An 18,962-nucleotide genomic window follows, 5' to 3' on the forward strand; every position below is an offset into this window, starting at 1 on the left:
GGTTTTCTCACTTTGACCAAATTCTCCGAGCTTTTTCTCCTTCTTGATCCAGAGGTCCTTCATTACCATCGAAGACTCCAAGTTGTCGTTCTCTCATAGTATTTCTCTATCGGAGCTCTTCTTCATTCTCCTTCTTCTCCACTATCGCAGACTCCAAGGTAAGTTTATTTCTCGTGGAGAATTTTCTATCCCAAGCTCCTCTTCTTTCTTTCTGTGGTTGCTCGCTTCTTTGCCATCTTGCAATCTTCTACGGCTCCAGGTATCTCATTCTTGATTGAAGTTCGTTCGTATGTCAACACTTGGACTTGACTCTTGACAACTCACTTCAAACTTGTTGCAAAATTTCAAGCTTCCCTTCTTATTGCTTTGAGATCATCTTTCGCTTCACTTTGAACTTCCTTTTGACCATTATACAAATCTCGTTGCTCTTGCTGATCGTCTACCTAGGTCTTCGAAAAACTTACCAACAACCACTACTGAGAATTCTTGTGGCTTATCAGTGACGATCAAATCTACAATTCAGAAAGATCTCTTCCCTCAATTGAATTGTCCGTCTATCAGTGAGCACTAAGATTTCGATCACCATATTCGTCTTTGAGCATCACTTGGACTCTCGCCAAATCACCGAGCTCAAGCTTGACCAACACCCACCTTGACTAAAAAACTTTTTCACATTTGTCCTTCTCTCAACCTTTCAGCATGGCTGGTCGAGGCATCAAAGACGGGCCAATGGCATGTTCCAAGTCATCCATCCAACTCTATACCAACGAGCTTAAAAACCACCGTGATCAATGCCTCGCACTTCTCCAAGCCCATGAAGAGAAAACCCCAGATACATTTTGGAGCAGGGACGACCAAGATCCCGTCGAACCTGAAGCGGACTCCGAGAAGTCCCTCAAGCTCGCGACAGAAGTCGTCATCCAAAATGGCAAGCATGTTTTCCCGCCCCCATACACTCGCCTCAGTGACGAACTCGTCTACTTCGCCACCAAATTCCTAAAGTCAAATGTGCGTGGCAGAGATTACCCGTACGACTTCCAGCCCCGTGGCGATATCGATCCTGATCGCGTTCCCTCGGGTGTAGGTCCCATCGTCTGGGCCCATGGGCTCCCCTTCTTCCCGGTTTACAAAGGATATTATATCCTCTGTGGAAGGAAGCATGCAGACTGGATTGGATGGAAGCTACACGGGAAGCACCAGACAACGATGAGGGAATACCCCATCTGGACCATCGGGCCCGTCGTTGCGCCTGGATCTGCGATTTCGCTGGATCGAAGGGCAGAACGTCAGATGCTCACCCACAAGATGAAGAGTGCAAAGGAATGTGAGAAAGGCATGGAGAAGTCTCCAGTGGCCCGTGACGTCGTTTCTAATAAGCACTTTGATGGGTCTGTTGTGCCAAGGGATAGCAAAGGAGGTTTTATGATCACGCCTATCTACCGTGTGCAGGGCTACTCGACTAAGGTTGGGCCCAACGCAGCGGATGGGTCTCGAGCAATGCAGATGGGGAAGCTGTGGTTTACCAAACATCGAATCCAGGATTTTGATTGGGATGCTGTGTCGAAGGTTCACTATACCAATGAGCGCAACCCAATGATCTATGGTGATGACGAACCTGCAGAAGCCGAAGAGGAGGTTGGGGATGATGCGGAAGAAGAAGTAGAGAGTGGCATCGAAACCGATTTTTCGGGCTTCATGGACGAGACTGAGGACAACATCAAGACACCAGCTGAAGACAATATGGAAGACGTGGTAGAGGGTGACACTGACATCACGGAGCCCATGAATGAGGCTGAGGACAACAAGAGCAAGGAAATGGTCGATATGGACGGGGAGGTAGAAGGTGACACGGAGATCACCGAGCTCATCACGGATGAAATCACCGACGAGGTCATGCATGAGGAAACTGCTCAAATCAAGGCACTCGATATCACCGAGCCCGAGGAGACCTCCCTGAATGAAATGCCCGCTTCTCAGCACCATGAGATTGCCAAAGAAGCTACGGAGACTACTAAGAGCCTTAAGATTGCCAAGCTCATCAAGACGACTGAAGCCCAGGAAAAGGATATACCCCAATTACCTGAAACGGATGCCAGCGGTCCTTCCACCTCGCAACGTCAGGATGACGATGCCGTCAAGACTACTTCGGGCCACGCACCTCAGAACACCGAAGACACGGCCATAGACCAGGAGGATGATGGCGACACCGGTCCAGAATCCGAGGAAACGAAAAATGAAACCGATCCAGACGCGCAGACCTCAGCTTCAGAGACAGCTATTACTGACATGGCCGCTGAAGAGGGAGTTTTGGAGACTAAATTGACTGAGGAGTGAGACGAGCAGGGCGACGAAGAGAGAAAGTATCGATACCGGTTTTGAATCCCCAGGCTCCTGCGAAGTGGGAATTTCTTTGAGTTTCCGTTCTTGTTGCCTTGGTCATTCTCAGTTTTGATTTCCCAGCTCGTTTTTGCGATTCTGCATTTTCTGTCTGGGTTCACTTTGACCTTACCGTGAAGGCATTGAGAAATCAGATTGACTTGTGAGCGCGGCTTGACCTTTGCAATTGAGCCTCAGAAATTTTCTTATGGTTTAATATCGGTGCAAGTCTTTTTTTGATAAATGTAAATTGAAAACAAAAAAAAAGAGGGGATTGAGAACGGAATTGATACTGGAATGGTGGAATGGAAGGATGATTGAACACGATGGTTGAACACCTCCCTAATCATATCTAGCGTAGCATAATTGCATTGCAGACAGAATGCTGTTTTGATTTTTCTGGCTTTCCAGGTATTCAAGAGTGTATGACCTCGCTTTATTCGAGTAGGGGTTTCCACTAAGATTTCATTCCTAGGTAACAAAAGGCGGCTCAGTCGATATCCTTCACCACAATGCCACCTCGTTCAGCTTCCCTCGTCCTTTGATAAGCATTGCGCGCTAAACAAAATTCATGGATCTTCTATATCTTAAATACAATCAAAAGCTGTTCTATAAGTCTAAGTCTATATGAATCCCCTCTTCTATTTTCATGAAGCACACGACATATCGTCAAGTCAGTCAATCAGGTTCCCTCCTTGACATGAGTAATCATTCTCATTCATAAGCCACATCCTCCAACTTCCGCCGCCAGACATGACCACGCAGTTGCAGCACAATGGTGGGAAGCACGCTGACAGCAATAATCATACCACAAACGATACCCGAACTGGCCGCCACCCCGACATTATTAAACATGGGCGTAAACCTGAATTGATAGTTAGTAACTTGCATTTATTCCCACATCCCAAGAAGAAAGAGGTCATACCAAAACGGACCAAGGAAGCCCCAAATCTGGCGAACAAAAGTGATGAACACACCCACACTCGCCGCCTCCTGGGGAAGACAATCAACCGCATAAGTAACCATGACGGTAGTCACAATCTGACTTCCCGCAGCAGCAATCCCGGTACCGATAATAGGGGACACGATCCAGTGGCCAGCGGTGGCTTCCTGCGTGCAGACAAGGAAAAGAATCAAGCCGATACAGGCAAGTGCGTAACCAAAGTAGCTGAGCCATAGACGGAACTCGGGTTCCGCTTTGTTATTTGTTCGCTTTGTGCGCATGCGCATCCAGTAATCTGATAAGCCACCTCCAATCTGCTCGCCTATCACAGATCCAATGATCAAACCCAGGAACTGGAGTCCGACTTGTTCGGTGTTGAGGTCGAATTTCGATTGCAGAAGGGCCGGAATCTCGACTGTTATCATGATGTTGCTGAAGAGGAAGACCATGGCGTAGGCGCATGTGGGGAGTAAGATAAATGTGTGTGTGAGCATGGTCAATGGCTTGACGAACTCGTATAAGGTGAAGGGGGTAGGGTCGATACGACGGACAGAAAGGTATTCTCTCTTGAAGACCGATCCCTCCATATCCTCGCCGCTGTCCACGTAGCGGGTTTCTGGTCCGAAGAAAAGATACAAAATGAATTGGCCTCCGTTGATCTAGCCCGCCAAGTCAAAGTTAGCATATGCTCTTCTAATCGCAGAAAGATATCCAGGTGAAACTGACCATTGCGAGAACCCAGTAAATCCACTCATAACCAACTCGGTATGCCACAAATCCGAAAATGAATGGTCCAAGCGGAACGCCTAATGTAATCATAAGTGTCCAGATGCCCATGTACCGGGCCCGATCTTTTTTAAACGTCGTTTCCATCACCACGGCACTACCAATAGCAGAGGCGGGGGCGATAAAAAATGCCGAAAGAGCTCGACAGGCTGCAGTCGCACTGTAAGTAGTGCTCTCCGCACATCCTATATTGCACACCAGACTGAGAATCAGGGATAGAAGGAAGATAGGACGACGACCGTAGCGGTGGGACAAGGGCTTCCAGAAAAGTGGTGCACCACCCAATACCGCAATTTGGAGGGATGTCAGGTAACTGGCTTGCTGGTTGGAGACACCGTATAGTTTAACAATATCGGAATAAGCTGGGATAATTCCGGCGGCGGCAAATGTACTGATTCACACACAGAAGCCGTTAGTTTGATTTCCAAAGCAATTATTGAATTCAAAAAAGGGTAACAGGATGCATGCTTACCCCATACAGGCATGGAAGGCCACGAGTATAAGATTGGCCATTTTCTGCAGTCAGAGTCCGGTCAGTGTGATCCTTGCAAATTTTCATTGTCCTGCTTCATCTGGTACTAACCTTCCATTCGGGCCAGTTATAAGGGTCTGCAGGGTCCATCGTAGGCAGAGGATCAAGCTCCAAAGTACCATGACGCTCCATCAAATAATCACGGTGTGATTTGGACAGTCGTGACTGTGCAATCGAAAAATGCGGCCCATTGCCAGTGAATGCCGCGCTTTCCACAAAGTCGATGTCATATTTCGAGTTATTATTTTCACCGTCACGGCTTGACGGTGGTTGCTCCTTGAAAATGGTCATGGCCGACAGACGTTTTCTGCGTCAGGATGTCTTCCGTCTGGCTGGCGGTTGGGAATGATCTGGGGGATTGGGAAGAAATTCCCCAGTTCTAACCCCAGGTCTAAAACGTACCCTCCTGGGGTACTCCGCTTCCTTGGGTTCACGCAAGGTTGTGCACACTGACGCATAAAACATTGGTAATGGGGCGAATCCTGACCAATGAAGCAAGATGTTTAACCCATCCAAACTGGGCGAGACCCATTTAGTGGGGATTCCAGGGGACTTTGATGGGTTCGTGGTCCAGACGGATAAGACTTTTTAAGGTGGGGCGTGGGGAGCAATCAGCGAGGTTGTCCCTCGTTTAGTATCACCATAGCCATCAATTACTTGAATACTTGATGGCAAGTCAATCTGGTAGAATGCATGTGGTGCGATGAGGCTAAGTAGATGCCGAACAAAACATACATTTTTTCATGCGAGTCTGACTGGACACGGCAGGTTACTTCGGTTCGGCTTAACGGGAATGTCGGTCAAGCACCATAAAATACGAATCGGCAGAACCGTCCACAAATAATAGCCGAGACCCGCAATCCTGTGCTTACTCGGCGAGACTTCTGACAGGCCGACGGATATATAAGGATCGGATTTCCCGAACTGACCGGCTGACCGGGGACTGCAATCAGAAATATATGGGGAACAATCCGAAAGTGTTTATTGTATTGGACAAAGCTAATGGGAACAACCTTGGAACCTCGGAAAGCCAGAGCAAATTTGATGTAAAACAAAGGAAAAACAAACTCCGATCCATCCTTCTACATATGCTAAATTGGAAGTAGAAAGAAAAGAGGCCGAGGAAACGAAATGCAGGTCGATCTGGTCTTATTCAGGACGCCGCAAATGGTAACTGAAATAATCGTCACGGGCAAAGGGTCAATGGAAAGTCAGGAACGCTAATTGCTCGATGGGGATAGGAGGGGAAAAGATATTGGGGAGTTGCGGGTCGTAGGGAGGGCTGATCATCGAGGCCTCAAAGCCAATTTTTAGCTTGTTCCAATTGAAGGAAAAGAGGCAAAAGTCGTATCTCATAAGTTGGGAGTGGGGGCTCGTTCCAATTGCCAGCGATCCGGCGCTGACAAAAGGAGTACCATATCTTCATCGCTTGCGACAAGGACACCGACCTTCCGGATAAGGCTGGTTCCCGACGCATAATCTAGCTCTTGGCGCCTTGGCTAGCAATGGCCTTACATCAATGCACAGCCACCGCCGCTCTGAGCACGCCGTCGTCGGCCTGAGCCGCTAACACCACCAACGCCGAATGTATCTTCCTCATCTTCATCGGCATTGTAAAGTCGTTCTGCCTCACGGGCCCGACGTCTTCTACGTCGAGCTCCAGCACCAGCGGCACCGGCTTCTTCGGTGGCCATCATGTAGTCTGCCCACTTGCGATCCAGTCGACTGGCAGCAGACAGGTCACCACGCAGAACCCGTTTCGTATGCTCGTCAACCGTCATCTGCCATACATAGAAGCACTTGAGCTGGATGATGTCGCTCGGGTAGGTGGGCGAAGGAGACGGCGTTGAAGTTGGGGTAACGTAAGTTGAGGTGATCGGGGACGAACCTGCGTCCGATGTTTGAGTCACCGTCACAACCGCCGACACTGGTTTGCGGGCGCGAGGAATGTATGCGTTGCTAGAGAGGACTTCCTTGACGCCCGCCCAGGTGACATTGGCGCAGTCGAAAACGACCAGGCGAAGTCCGACTTGAGGGAGCTCATCGCCATAGCCTCGTCGGCGGACACGGAAGCTCGCTTCCATCAACGTGAGATCAGAGACACGAGTGTTATCCATCTCCACAGACCGCAGTTTAAGGCACTTCTTCATCACTTGGAGCATTCCGGTGTCACCAAGGTTTTCACAATAGCTGATGTTCAAGTGCTCGAGGTACTGAGCGCATGGTGACTTGGCCAATTCAACGAGGGAATTGTTAGTCAGTTTGTCCAGATCTTCCAATTCAAGATGGGAAAGTCGTGGCGTAGTCCGAATGACATCGATAATCGATGCATCAGTCAGCTCTGGGCATTGTGAGACCTGCAGGCCTTCCAGATCTGGAACATTGAATGCAAGGCTTTTCAATCCGTCATCAGTCAAAGCCGAGCAGTGATGCAAATCAAGGTGTCGGAATCGTCGAGGTGGCACAATAGGACGATCGGTCAGCACGTCTACATCCGGGTTCACACCATGCATCAAAATCTTGAGAGCCTCGTCAGTAAGATTGGTGCGGCTGATAGCTAGTCGTTCAAGAGTATTGCGCTCGAACAGCTCATTGGCAAATTCTTCATCGTCAAACGCCGGTATTTCACTGGCGCGAAGATCCTTCAATTGGACACAAGACTGGATCACTCTGCGAAGACCCTTGGATTCGACCTGCTGACACCAAGAAATATTCAAAACTTCAAGCCGAGGACAAGACTGCGCAATGATTTTCATTGATGAGTTCGTCACGCTTTTAAGGCCTGAAAGATTAATGTATTCCAAGCGAGCGTTACGCAGCAAAAAGTAGTGCATGGAGGTCTTGTCAATTTTGCTTCCCTCGAGCGAAAATGTGACAACATTCCGGCACAAGTCAGAGATGCGCTCCCCATCCGAGGACCATTTCTCACGTAGCTGAATACAGCCTCTGAGGTTGAGGTCGCGCACAAAGGGTCCACCGCAGGTCATGAGTTTCACCAGAACATCGCTGGGGATCTTCTGATAATAATCAGTAGTATCGACCTTGGACCACAACTGACCATCATAGCACATGTCATGCCACATCTTGGAGACCGACGAGCAACGGACGATCTCCTGTGGTGTTAAATAACGAAATATTTCCACTTTCAACTCCTGCGGCATGTCAGCCCAGAAATCCAGCGTCCGCTCTGGCTCGGGTTCCGGCAACGCGATTTCTTCAACCACCCCTGGTGGAGGCGAGCCACGCGAAGCCGGTCGTACATCGAACGGCAACGGCACGGTACGCGGCTGCGCGTGGGGTGACTCAGTACCCACGACGCGGATGCGAGCATTATCAAGGTCCGGATACTCGAACGGCGAACCGGAGCAGCCCGGAGTCGCCGGTCGGGGATTCAAGCCTCCATAAAGCTGAGATGAGCTTCCATTCCCCACGCAGGGCGAGTATGCGGACGATAACGAGACACACGATAAGGACGCCTTGTGGTCCCGCCGATAACCGGTAGACGCAGATCGCCCGCGGCGGGGCAATGTTGGGCTGGATGACATGCGCTGGAGGCTCTGCAGTAATTTCTGGCGACCCTTGAGTTTGGGGGGTTGTTCTAGTGGAATTTGACCCGTTGAGGATATTGGACTCGTCGGCGAGATCTCAGGTGAGGGGATCACCTCGGTCGTGGGGGTGGCCATTGTGAAGCGATCGGGTACGGTGTGGCCGGGTCTAGTATAGAGGGGAGAAGAGGACCACCGGTAAGGTCAAGGGAACGAGACGATGCTCGGTACTGTGCGGTCACTTAGATAACCATAGCGATGCTTCTGGTCGGGATGATACTTTTGCGGCCCGGCGACGTGGAAAAAAAAAAAGCAAGGGAAAAACACCAGAGCTGAGCGAGGCTGAGAGAACAAAAACGTGGTAATCGGGGGCCCGCGGCGAGTGAACCCGTGGCACTGGCCAACCTCGACCAGCGGGACTATCGCCAAGTGACGTTTGGCGTACCGGAACTAGAGAGAAGAAGTGGAAGAGAAAATAGAAATCGAGAATGACCAACAGAAAATGATCAACAGAAAAAAAAAGACCAACGTGCCAGGCGGAATGTAGGACAAGAATGCGATACATCAACTAAACCTGGTCTTAGTATGAGGCAATGGGGAATGACCAGGTACCTTGGCTGTACCTCTCTATCTGAATACTATTATAAAGTTATTGACCAGCCCCAAATCCTCAATGGATCAGGTCATTCATTTCCTTCCCCCCCCTCTTTCGCCATCCTTATCGTGTTTCCCCACTTTGTCTTTGATTGCGTATAAACGTGGCACAGACAGTGTGACCCATGCAATCCATCGGCTGACGACGCCTCAAAAAAGGCCTGAAGCATCAGATAATTACCGATATCCAGCATGGCAAGGCTAGCCGATCCAGGCACAAAGTCTCAACGTTCCTGAACTACAGGGTCCATTTATTGGGTCGCGTAGCCTTTCGCTAGAAATGCGGGGGTACATGCGACCCACGGGGAATTCTACCACGTTGGAGGCGGTGGCTGATATGCGACATGCGTGTAACTTTGAAGTAGCCAGATGCGTTTAGACCGACCTCCTTTTGAACGGGTAAACTAGGCCGGTTTGGCCAAGGAGAAATGGGGCAATCGGTCTTGTCAGCCCCGCATTTGGTGGGAAAAAGAAAAGCCTCATTCCACAATCGAAATTCGTATATAGATTCTTGCTGCCATGCTTATGGTCTTAGAAGTCTAGGTACATTCATGGGGGATATATGATAAAAAAAAAAAAAAAATAGTGAAGGGTAATGCAAAGGGATCTCCGAAGCCAAAGCTAAGAACGACCAGAGGCATCACATGTGCAGGGGTCATTTGGGTTAGATTTTGTGCAAAGCCTCAAGAAAACAAAGATATCCCACCCAAGAGCCGAAAGAAACGAGAGAGAAGTAATTAAGACTCCCCAAAGTCCCCAGTCCCACCATCAAGCAAATCAAAACGTCATGGGGTATCGTGTCTTTTTGTGGTCATAACAAAATAAATGTAGCGTGAGGCTTTACTCCCCAGTCATCATCCATTGGTGCTCGAGCACCTCGGTAATGGTCAAGCGGTTATCAACGTCACGGTCAAGCATCTTGCGGATCAGATCGATGCATTCCTCAGAAAAGGGCAGGAACGGAATTCGGAGAGGGTGGTCGAGAATCTCGTCGACATTGTAGAATGGATTCTCCTTGTAGACGATCGTGTAGAGAAGGATGCCGAGTGCCCAGATATCTTGCTCCTTGCCACGGTATGATTTGCCTTGAAGAACTTCAGGAGCAGCATAATCTGGACAAGAAGAGGTAATGTCAGCACAAAGAAACTGTAAAACTTCAAAGGCGGGGTATAATAACATACCAATGGTCCCCACAAACACATCAAACGGACCGTTTTTTATATAGGCTGCACTGCCAAAATCAATCAACTTGATCCTCCCTTCTCCGTCAAGAATGACATTTTCGTCCTTGATGTCGCGATGCACAACCAAGGCTCTCGTGTGCAAATGATGGATGGCGCTCACAACCTGCTTGAAAATACTGCGACATTCGGACTCTTCCATGTTGGCCTTCAACTCAATGTAATCAAACAAATCCATGCCTGGCAGACCATGTGGGATCATCTCGATGTAATAGTTGACATCATCTTCGAAAAAGCCCGACATTTCCACGATGTTTGGGTGCCGGTAGCCATCACGGCGAAGAAAGTCAAGGACATGAATCTCCAACGGCACCGTGCCCAGACGTCGATCACGAGTCCATGTATCAACCAGAATTCGCTTCTTGGTGACGAACTTGAGGACCGTCTTCTGATCATTAGGAGCCTTCTTGAGACGGGCTAATTTCACCTGGCCATACGCGCCTTGCCCCATTTCCTCGAGAACCGCATAGTCGTTAATAGTTCGCTTATGGGGGGGGTATCTTGCCGAGTCTTACCCGAAGACATTTCGGGGACGGCCTGGACGGGCCGATCCGTCAGTGGCTCAGATGCAGCTTCGCTGAGTTGTTGGCTGAGGGTGGAGCTCGGCGTTTGGACTTCCACAGAAATTTGATTGGTGTCAGGGGTCTGTGAGTTGGAGGTGGAGGTGGGGTGGCCGTCAGATGTGGCGGTGTTTGAAGAACCAGGTGAGGTAGGTTTTGAGGTCGGTAGTGAAGAGGATGAGAGACCGGCTGCAGGGCCAGCGGCGTGAATCTGTCTCGAATAGGTCACCCATAATGCGTATACCAATTCTGTCACCGCAATAGTGTCATCGCTATCCTCAGAATCACTAGATTTCTCTTCGACAAGCCTCTCTGCCTGTTCTCTGGAGAAAAATGTTCCACTTTTCACCACACGCAGTTGAACATCCACAACGATAGTGGAGCCATCCCGATGCTTAGCCAACAGTCCACTAGGCTCAGTGAAGACAGATGCAGCATTGGCTTTCCCGTCTCGAAGGATGGACAGGGTTCTCGCTCGGCGGAAACTGTGCTCAGGGATCACAATACCATCGACCAATGGCACGTTGTCCTCCTCGGTTAACACATCCAGAATCTCATCAAACCCGGGTATCAGCTCCGTGATATGGCGCCCTTCGGGACGGTCTTGGCCAAAAAGAGCAGATGAAAATACTGAATTCGAACTGATCACATTAAGTGATGAAGAAGAAAGCACCATCATGCCTGCAACATGGGGAAAACTTGACACCTGCAAAGTGCGGGCATCATTCGCCTTGCCCACGGTCACTGGAATACACACACCTGCCGCTGTATTTGCAGCGAAATGCTTCAACTCCACGATCCGGGCCATTCCCTTCTCTGGGGAGTTTGCGAGAGACTCGGATGGTAGACGAGGTAATAGTTCAGTAATCGACTGACCATTGCGAACTACGGATGGACCCCAGATCTTGTCCACATCCCCGTTGACACTTATGACTTGCCAATTCTCATCGCATTTGACAGAGGCAGCATTTTCCGTGATTTCCTCCAGCACCCATATCAAGCCACCACGCTTCTCCATAACCCATACGCTAGCCGATCCTTTAGTGCCATTGCGCTTTTGGATGGGAACGACGTCACCACAAAGCAAAACGCCTCGGGATTTGTTGCCCGGGTGATTGGCATTGCGAGGATTGCGCGTGCTCGAACCATATCCATCGTCAGTCTGCGCTCTGCGAGACTTCTCGCGCGATGACGGTTTATTGAGTAGCTGCGCAGTGACGCCATTCCCTAGGCCTCGAAACTTAGGGTTTACCGCTCGAATATTGGGCCTTTCTGGCTGAAGTGGAGTACGAGCCGCGGCATCAGTGCTGGGATCTCGAAGTTTGGCCTCGAGCCACTGCCTGTGCTCCCGCTGTACGACCTCTAAGATACTGAGACGACGGACCTCGGACTGTGTGACCCCGAATACAAGACAGGAGAGATCATTAGCTGCAAAAATAGTCCATGGTGCTTGGGCTTCGGTACGGAACACGGCCTGAGAAACTGGGCTCCATTTGCTGCTATGGGTATGGAGGGCCGGAATCGGGAATCCTAATCCAGTGGCGGAGGAGGCCAGAGACGCAAATGGATCCGTGGAAGAATAAGGTTGCGCTAGAGTATCCATCAGCTTGCTTTTGAGGGTGGCAGAGTTGAGGTCCGTGTATGTACGTTTTAAGCTTACGCGCCTGGACGCCGGTGCCGATTTCAGGTCCGTCCTGGACGCCGGTATACGGTCATTAGAGGTGACGGGACTCAACATTTGGGAGCTGCTGTCGGATGTTGCCTGTGATTCTGGAAAAGGTTCCAGACTTGAGTTTCGAGCACTGAGGGGTGATGAGCTGTGGTCCGAGAAGGCCCGCTCGAAGATATTGTCGCCATTCACTTCCGCAGGTCCGGTGATGGGGCCTCGTCCGTGATTGGGAGTTTCTTCGTCAAGAACATGGGCCCGGGTCAAGAGATCCATCATACTTTGGAGGTCCGAGTCGCCGCTCATGTTGGCCTGGGCATTGGCGATCGCAGCGCTACTGGCAGCCCATCCCATACGGTCCCTCATAAAGTCCATTGAGCGTTTGAGAATGTTTTGCCGACTTTGCAGCAACTCCTCCGATTGCTGAGCGAATGAAAATGAATGTAATGATTCTAATGGGAATCGGTGCAGATCCTCCAGGTCTCCAAGCTCCTGGCTCGTCGACATGCGACCAGTATGAGCTCTCGATGATGAACTAGAGCGCATCGACGGGGGTGGTCGGGGAACGTTCAAAGGCGTTAAAGAAGATGTCGACAGGTTCGGTAGGGTCAAAACCCGGGAAGGTTGCTGGCGTATACGGTCCAGCCCGGTCGGACCAAGTCCATGTTCGCTCTCGAATAATGGAGATCTACTGAAAGTTGCGGTGACATGTCAATTCGCTTGGTTCTCCACTGGTGTGTTTTCTTTTTTCGTTCGTAGCAGAAAGGATCAGGGGAATATTGCTTGCGAACCTTGAAAGAGGGTCATATCCCGACGACACCGAGCTCCTTAAGGTATGGTCGGTCGTTTGGAGGGAAAGTCTCTGAAACCCCGACTCCGATTCTGGCGACTCGGAGAGAGGACCCAACGGAGACGATAAAGGACTTGGATCGCCTGCAGAAGAATGATCAGCGCACTGCGTCCGTTTATCAACTCAATCGGTGCCTGTTTCAGCTTCCACGGGGGTTCTCTCCCCAGCGTGATTCACTCCCGTGATGCAGGGGTGGCAAGGTTGACCTCCGCGGGGTCAGATGTAGTCTTTCAAGAGTACGCGAAAAAAGACAGAAGTCCTTTTACAGCTCCGGAGGGACTCGTGAAGGGATCATTCTTGTCTTAATTCCTCCGAAGTGGCTTATCTTTTTTCTTTCCTTTTTATTTTTTCTTGGTCCGACGTCGTCCCCTCCCCATCGCGTCCCTTGCTGCGACCCCACTCATGGAGAAAAGAGGCCCGTGGCATGTGAAACAAGAACTCACCATCGGGATTATATGCCGACCCCATGCTTGGGAGAAAATTAGATCCTCCCGCGGTAAAAGGTGTAAGGAATGAGGCTCAAGATCGATTCGGCATGGAAGTCGTAAGTCATTCGCTCGAGTCAGGCAGAGGGCAGAGGGCAGCTGCCTCGTAACGCGCCCAGCATACGTGGCGTCCCAGGGCACTTAGTGCAGATGATTCGAAGGAAAGGAAAAGAGGAAAAGCGAACTCAGCGGGGTTTCGTTGGTGGGGAGGGAAAAGAACGCCAAAAGGGGCGGGTGATGTAATAGTCCCTAGTTCACGCCTCGCCCGTTGAAGCCCTTTGGGTCCAATCTATAGCTTTTCCAGATGACAAAGGGAGGGAATGTCCTATTTTCTAACGTTGGAAAAAACTATTTCGAGGGATTTGGATCGACCGATCGGCACGGGAGTTGGTCCATGTGGAATGAAAAGATTTCATACAATGGGCAGAGAAGTCGTTGCAAATCTTATCCTTCTTCAGACCTAACACAACACGCCAACGCACTAAGATCCTCTAGTCACAATAATCCAGTATTGGGTGGTACAACCTGACCTACATACATATGATCTCTCTCTATCGTCACTTTCACACAAATCAAGGTCCAAATCTCGCTTGTGCGGTTCATTGCAGCTTTGTTTTTGGCCGAGAGATCCGAGTGCGTGGAACATATAAGAACCCCACCGCTATCGCGGAGTGAAAATATGGCTCAGCGAATGACAAGCCAAATAATGCAAGCAGAGAAAATTGATCTATGAAAAGCTCTCGCCAAATGCATGGTAGTGACCAGCATTATTTTAACCACCCCTTACAGTGGCCCTCGGACACCTCCGAGACTATGAAGCGCTAGTTCATCATGCTCGAGGTCTGATGCTGCCTTCTCATCTCCATTCCCAAAGAGCGGGTTGCCTTTATTCCGAGTATAGTCCTGGTGTCTGGTCTGCTCGGGGGGAACTGACGCGGAACTCACAAAGCTGGAGGCGTTTCGGCTTCCATCCAACATCCACGAGAACCCTGCATCCGACAGGGATGGCCGCACAAGGGACCTCGATACCCGCTCACCGTCGGCCTGGCTGGTACTCGTCGCGCGATTGGCAATGGTGACAGGCCTGCTGGTTCCACTTTCGGCCCTCGGGCCGCGGGCATCCGCCTTAAGAACTCTGCCCTGCTGATCTTGCGCCACTTCTGCTGGGTGGTCTGCTTTCGAATCGGATGGTGGCTCAGTGGGTTTGGTTGGCTCCTTATCTACATGGACCGGGCGCGGTGTCGCGACTACTGGGAGCAAGGGGTCTTCGAGACAACGCCGGACCTGCTCGGCTCGGATCAATGCCTGCTCCATGGCAACTTTTGCGCTCGGATTGGAGTGTTCCGCTAGCTGAGACTGAAGGCTATCCAGTGCTTCGCCCAAGGCAGTGGAAAGTTCCTTGTTTCTTTCCTCCAAGCGGCTAATCTTCTTTTCCAACCCAAGTTCGGTAGCCGTGGACTTGGGCGGTGCGTTTGGTACACTCGTAAAAGGTCCTGGTTTGTGATTAACAGCAGTCATCCGTGGACCGGGTTCGTAATGCATCGTTTGCATGTTCTTGCGGGCTTCTGTGACGGCCCCTCGAACCGCCTTGGCCACACCCCAAGACTCTGTGCGGCGCTGGATGCCTTGAGAAACATCTTGGAATAGCGCTTCGAGGCTCTTGGGACTACTTCTCGCTGAGGAAGCCGGTGAGCTGCTATTACTGCGACTCTTAAAATCCTCCCAAAGAAAGGCTTTCCGAGCAGGTCGTAAACCGGACTGGCTGTGTCGCTTCGGAGATTCTGGCGCTCTACCAGAGTACTTTGAGATGATAAAGCTCCCTCGTTCTGCAGTAGGATTTTGTTCCAGATACAGGGCATCTTTCACGAATTCATGGGGTGCATGCGGCTGAGGTGAAGGATAGCGAAGTAGCAGTGTTAGGGCACCGGAATAATCCGCCTTAAGTACTGTTTGGGTCATATTAGCTAACTCTGCACACGATAGAGGCTGAATTACGACAACTTACATTCCCAGCGGATTCGAAGCAACATCGCAATACAAGTAAAGTCTACAAGATCAGACCGTAGCCCATGCGCGAAGAGCACATCCCACATCATGAGCACATCGTCGAATGGGTATTCTCGACCGAATAAAAGACGCATCCATCGACTGATTATCAATTAGTGCCATCCGCTGTTTGCTTACTTGAGATACCCACGTTAAGAAGATCTGGGGAAGAACATCCACGGCCTGTAAGTGTTCCGCCAATTCATGATCGATAATCATAAGAGCCTCAGTGTGGAGATACTGGCATCGATTGACGATTGGTATCACATCGACCTGACCGTTCGCGGATTTGGTTTCCCCATGCTCGTAGTATATGCGTGCTGTCTGCATGACAGCAAGAAATAATGTAAATGAATCATGCTCCACGAACTGCGAATCAAGAAGATCGAGCATGAGCGGGTCGTCTTTATTATCTGTGGTATTTATGAAGCTTCCCGGTGGCTTTTCAACGGCATCTCGATCTACCACCCATAGAATGGGGGCTAACAATTCATGCATGCCTTGTCTGTAACCGACATCAGGATTGAGTTTCGAGTACACGAACAAGACGTCGGTTAATATGGACTTTGTCGTCGGTTCCTGAAAGAAAAAGTTCTCTTGCAAGCATCGATCGACGTCCTGAGAGATTTCGGCTCGTAAATTTTCGTCATTGCGGAGGGTTTGCCATGGAGACTATTGAAGAGCAAAAGTCGGTCAGATAAGTATGCCTTCGGTACTTGCAAGAAGGTGCACAATTCAGAGAACTACATACCTCCTCATCATCCGCTAGTGGATCCACTGTTGACTCCAGATCATCTGGATGTTCGATATATTTCAGGAAATGATCACGGAGAGCAGTGTAAGCATCGCGTGACTCCCCAAGCTTCTGTGACCACTCTTCGCGATCGAGACCTTCAAAAAGCAAAAACACCTGCAGATGGAATAAGCGCCATGTTCCAGATCATATCATTGCATACGCCACGGACCTTCCAGCAGATCGATCTCAGCCCTTCGTTGCACAGCTTTCCACCTTGCTCAGCCCGCAGCGCCGCCTGGAGATCGGAGGATGTATCATTGCCGAGGAATAAGATTTCCCATCTCTTTCTGCAGGAGGTCAGCTGGGCCTTGTTATTGACTGACTCAGAAGTAAATACCGAGTCTCCTCAATGGTTCTCATGTCATGCGATTGTAGTTGGGGAGTGGAAGAGGTGAAGATGAGGGGGAAGCGATAATGTAATCCGCACCTCTTATCGCGTTCCTGCTTCGCGCCCGCATGACAGCATCTCCAAATCCCAGTCGCAAACAACACATGCAATAGTGGGGGGGTTTTGACATATTGACCACTCAATTCTATGCTGCTCTTCTCCCATACTCAAACACAACCCACACATGTCTGCAGATTTACTAGCGGAGTTCGGTCAGGACTCGGGGCCTCCGCAAAGCTCCGTAGGCAACTCACCAGCTAAACGACCACAAACAAACTCTTTGATATCTAGTCCAGATCACAGCGGCGAAGATTTTTTCTCGTCCTTATCGACAAGAAATCAACCGGGAAGGCCCTTGGAACCTACTTCGGCCTCATCAGCAAACCGGTACCAAACTCCAACTCCGCGACAGCCGCCGGGCTTCGAGCTGTTCAATCTACCTGGAACCGAGAACAGTGATGTGCTGTTTGACGCTGAGACCGATGCACCGGCCAACGACACAGAGGATGACTGGGGGGATTTCGAAGGGCCAGAATCGACTATCAATGACTACCAACCACAAAACCATATCACACCTGAAGTCAAGCCGCCGGCAACCAAATCTCAGCCGGTCCAGATAGACTTGTTGGACTCGTTGTCGCTGGCAGACTCGGCACCAACTCCAAACAAACGGATTGGCGCTTCCATAAAAACATCGATACCCACCAGCAATCCACCAGAACCAACCTGGGACGACGATTCATTTGGAGACTGGGATGCATTTACAGACACATCATCTGCCAATACGGCTGCAAGTCACCCTAAGGGAAAAGCTCCTCCCAGGAAAAGCAAACCTATTACCAAACATAACAAGAGCATCAGCACAGCTCCTAAGCAACCAACCCAGGAAGATGACTTTGAAGATTGGGGCGACTTTACCGACGGACCAGCAGAACCAGCGGAGGCGCCTAAACAGAAACCCAAATCAAACTCAACCCCTTCTACACCGTCAACTCCAGACCCTCGAAGCTTCATTTCTTCGACACCAGCTTCACCTCCAACTGTTCGACCCACCAACATCCCACCACCCTCCGTTCTTCTCTCCCTCCTAGTCGAAATCCTCAGCGCACTACAAAAGGAAGCTCTAAAAGCCCAACCACGCAGCACACCACCCGCTCAAAAAGAGGAAATTGCTATCAAAATTTATACGACCTTAACAACATCAGCCCGCATAATAGCCGGCCGCAGCCTCCGCTGGAAACGCGACACAATCCTCAGCCAAAGCATGCGCATCGGCCCCGCAGGTAAACCCGGCGGCATGAAGCTAAGCGCGGTGAACAAACATGAAGATGTTAAGGAGTCACAGGATGCCGTTGATGTTCTAAGATTATGGCGTGAGCGTTCTGCGTTGTTCAACGCTATCGTGCAAGGTGTGGGGCAGAAAGCTGTTCCTGTCTTTACTGATCCGACGGCCTTGAAGGTTGTTGTGGGGCGTTCTGAGGAGGGTGCGATTAAGGCTTCGCATCCTTGTGCGCTTTGTGCGCTTAAACGGGACGAGCGTGTTTTAAGGGTTGATGAGGGGGATGTGAATGATAGTTTTGGCGAGTGGTGGACGGAGCATTGGGGGCACACGGGGTGTAGGATGTTTTGGGAGAGGAATAAGGATTTACTTTTGCAGCGATGACCTCGGGATATGTTCTATATTGAGAATAACTTTGAAGTGGATTGATTAGGTTGCAAGGATCACGTTGTTCTAGTTTGTGAGATGTCGAAGACTTCGTTGGACACAAACAAGCTTCAAAATTGAAAAACGTTTGAGGAATGAACCAAAACATGATGCTTTATATTAGGTTTCAGGTCTACCTATCTACGTGAATTTTGGTTCCAATTACATATTTACTGGGAAACCAAGTCGCGAGGGATAATCCTCAGAGAGTTTCACAATTCCGTAGCGACGCCACCGAGGCGACATAATGGATTAAAGGCAAGAAGGATCCCTCCAACACCAAATTCTGTAAGATAAAAGAGTAGATACACAGAAAATGAAATCAAGTCAAGAGTAGAGAATAGCACTGCCAGCAGCGAGGTAGCCCAAGGGCGAATCAGACCAGCTGA

The 18,962-nt window shown here is 50.1% G+C and overlaps 6 protein-coding genes across 6 annotated transcripts; 2 read left to right on the forward strand and 4 right to left on the reverse strand.

Moving 5' to 3' along the window:
- Positions 1-699: 699 nt before the first annotated feature.
- N7484_003165 (uncharacterized protein) lies at positions 700-2,334 on the forward strand (the record flags this gene model as incomplete). Its single annotated transcript, XM_057113585.1, has 1 exon — positions 700-2,334. The coding sequence occupies one exon, from the start codon at positions 700-702 to the stop codon at positions 2,332-2,334; it is 1,635 nt and encodes a 544-aa protein (XP_056973725.1).
- A 756-nt stretch (positions 2,335-3,090) lies between these two features.
- Positions 3,091-4,928, reverse strand: N7484_003166 (uncharacterized protein; the record flags this gene model as incomplete). The annotated part of the gene is made up of 5 exons (XM_057113586.1): positions 3,091-3,241; positions 3,302-3,978; positions 4,046-4,496; positions 4,578-4,621; positions 4,689-4,928. The coding sequence occupies 5 exons, from the start codon at positions 4,926-4,928 to the stop codon at positions 3,091-3,093; spliced, it is 1,563 nt and encodes a 520-aa protein (XP_056973726.1).
- A 1,220-nt stretch (positions 4,929-6,148) lies between these two features.
- Positions 6,149-8,320, reverse strand: N7484_003167 (F-box domain protein; the record flags this gene model as incomplete). Its single annotated transcript, XM_057113587.1, has 1 exon — positions 6,149-8,320. One exon carries the CDS (start codon positions 8,318-8,320, stop codon positions 6,149-6,151), a length of 2,172 nt encoding a protein of 723 aa, XP_056973727.1.
- A 1,356-nt stretch (positions 8,321-9,676) lies between these two features.
- Positions 9,677-13,621, reverse strand: N7484_003168 (serine/threonine-protein kinase; the record flags this gene model as incomplete). Its single annotated transcript, XM_057113588.1, has 5 exons — positions 9,677-9,948; positions 10,018-10,494; positions 10,593-12,994; positions 13,095-13,236; positions 13,597-13,621. The coding sequence occupies 5 exons, from the start codon at positions 13,619-13,621 to the stop codon at positions 9,677-9,679; spliced, it is 3,318 nt and encodes a 1,105-aa protein (XP_056973728.1).
- Positions 13,622-14,421: 800 nt separating this feature from the next.
- N7484_003169 (GTPase-activating protein GYP6) lies at positions 14,422-16,840 on the reverse strand (the record flags this gene model as incomplete). The annotated part of the gene is made up of 6 exons (XM_057113589.1): positions 14,422-15,584; positions 15,644-15,786; positions 15,836-16,356; positions 16,436-16,594; positions 16,650-16,767; positions 16,818-16,840. The coding sequence occupies 6 exons, from the start codon at positions 16,838-16,840 to the stop codon at positions 14,422-14,424; spliced, it is 2,127 nt and encodes a 708-aa protein (XP_056973729.1).
- Positions 16,841-17,052: 212 nt separating this feature from the next.
- Positions 17,053-18,531, forward strand: N7484_003170 (uncharacterized protein; the record flags this gene model as incomplete). Its single annotated transcript, XM_057113590.1, has 1 exon — positions 17,053-18,531. The coding sequence occupies one exon, from the start codon at positions 17,053-17,055 to the stop codon at positions 18,529-18,531; it is 1,479 nt and encodes a 492-aa protein (XP_056973730.1).
- Between the last annotated feature and the right edge of the window lie 431 nt (positions 18,532-18,962).

The sequence above is a fragment of the Penicillium longicatenatum genome (genome assembly GCF_028827895.1).
Source record: "Penicillium longicatenatum strain IBT 33135 chromosome Unknown contig_2_segment0_segment0, whole genome shotgun sequence".
NCBI lineage: Eukaryota > Fungi > Ascomycota > Eurotiomycetes > Eurotiales > Aspergillaceae > Penicillium > Penicillium longicatenatum.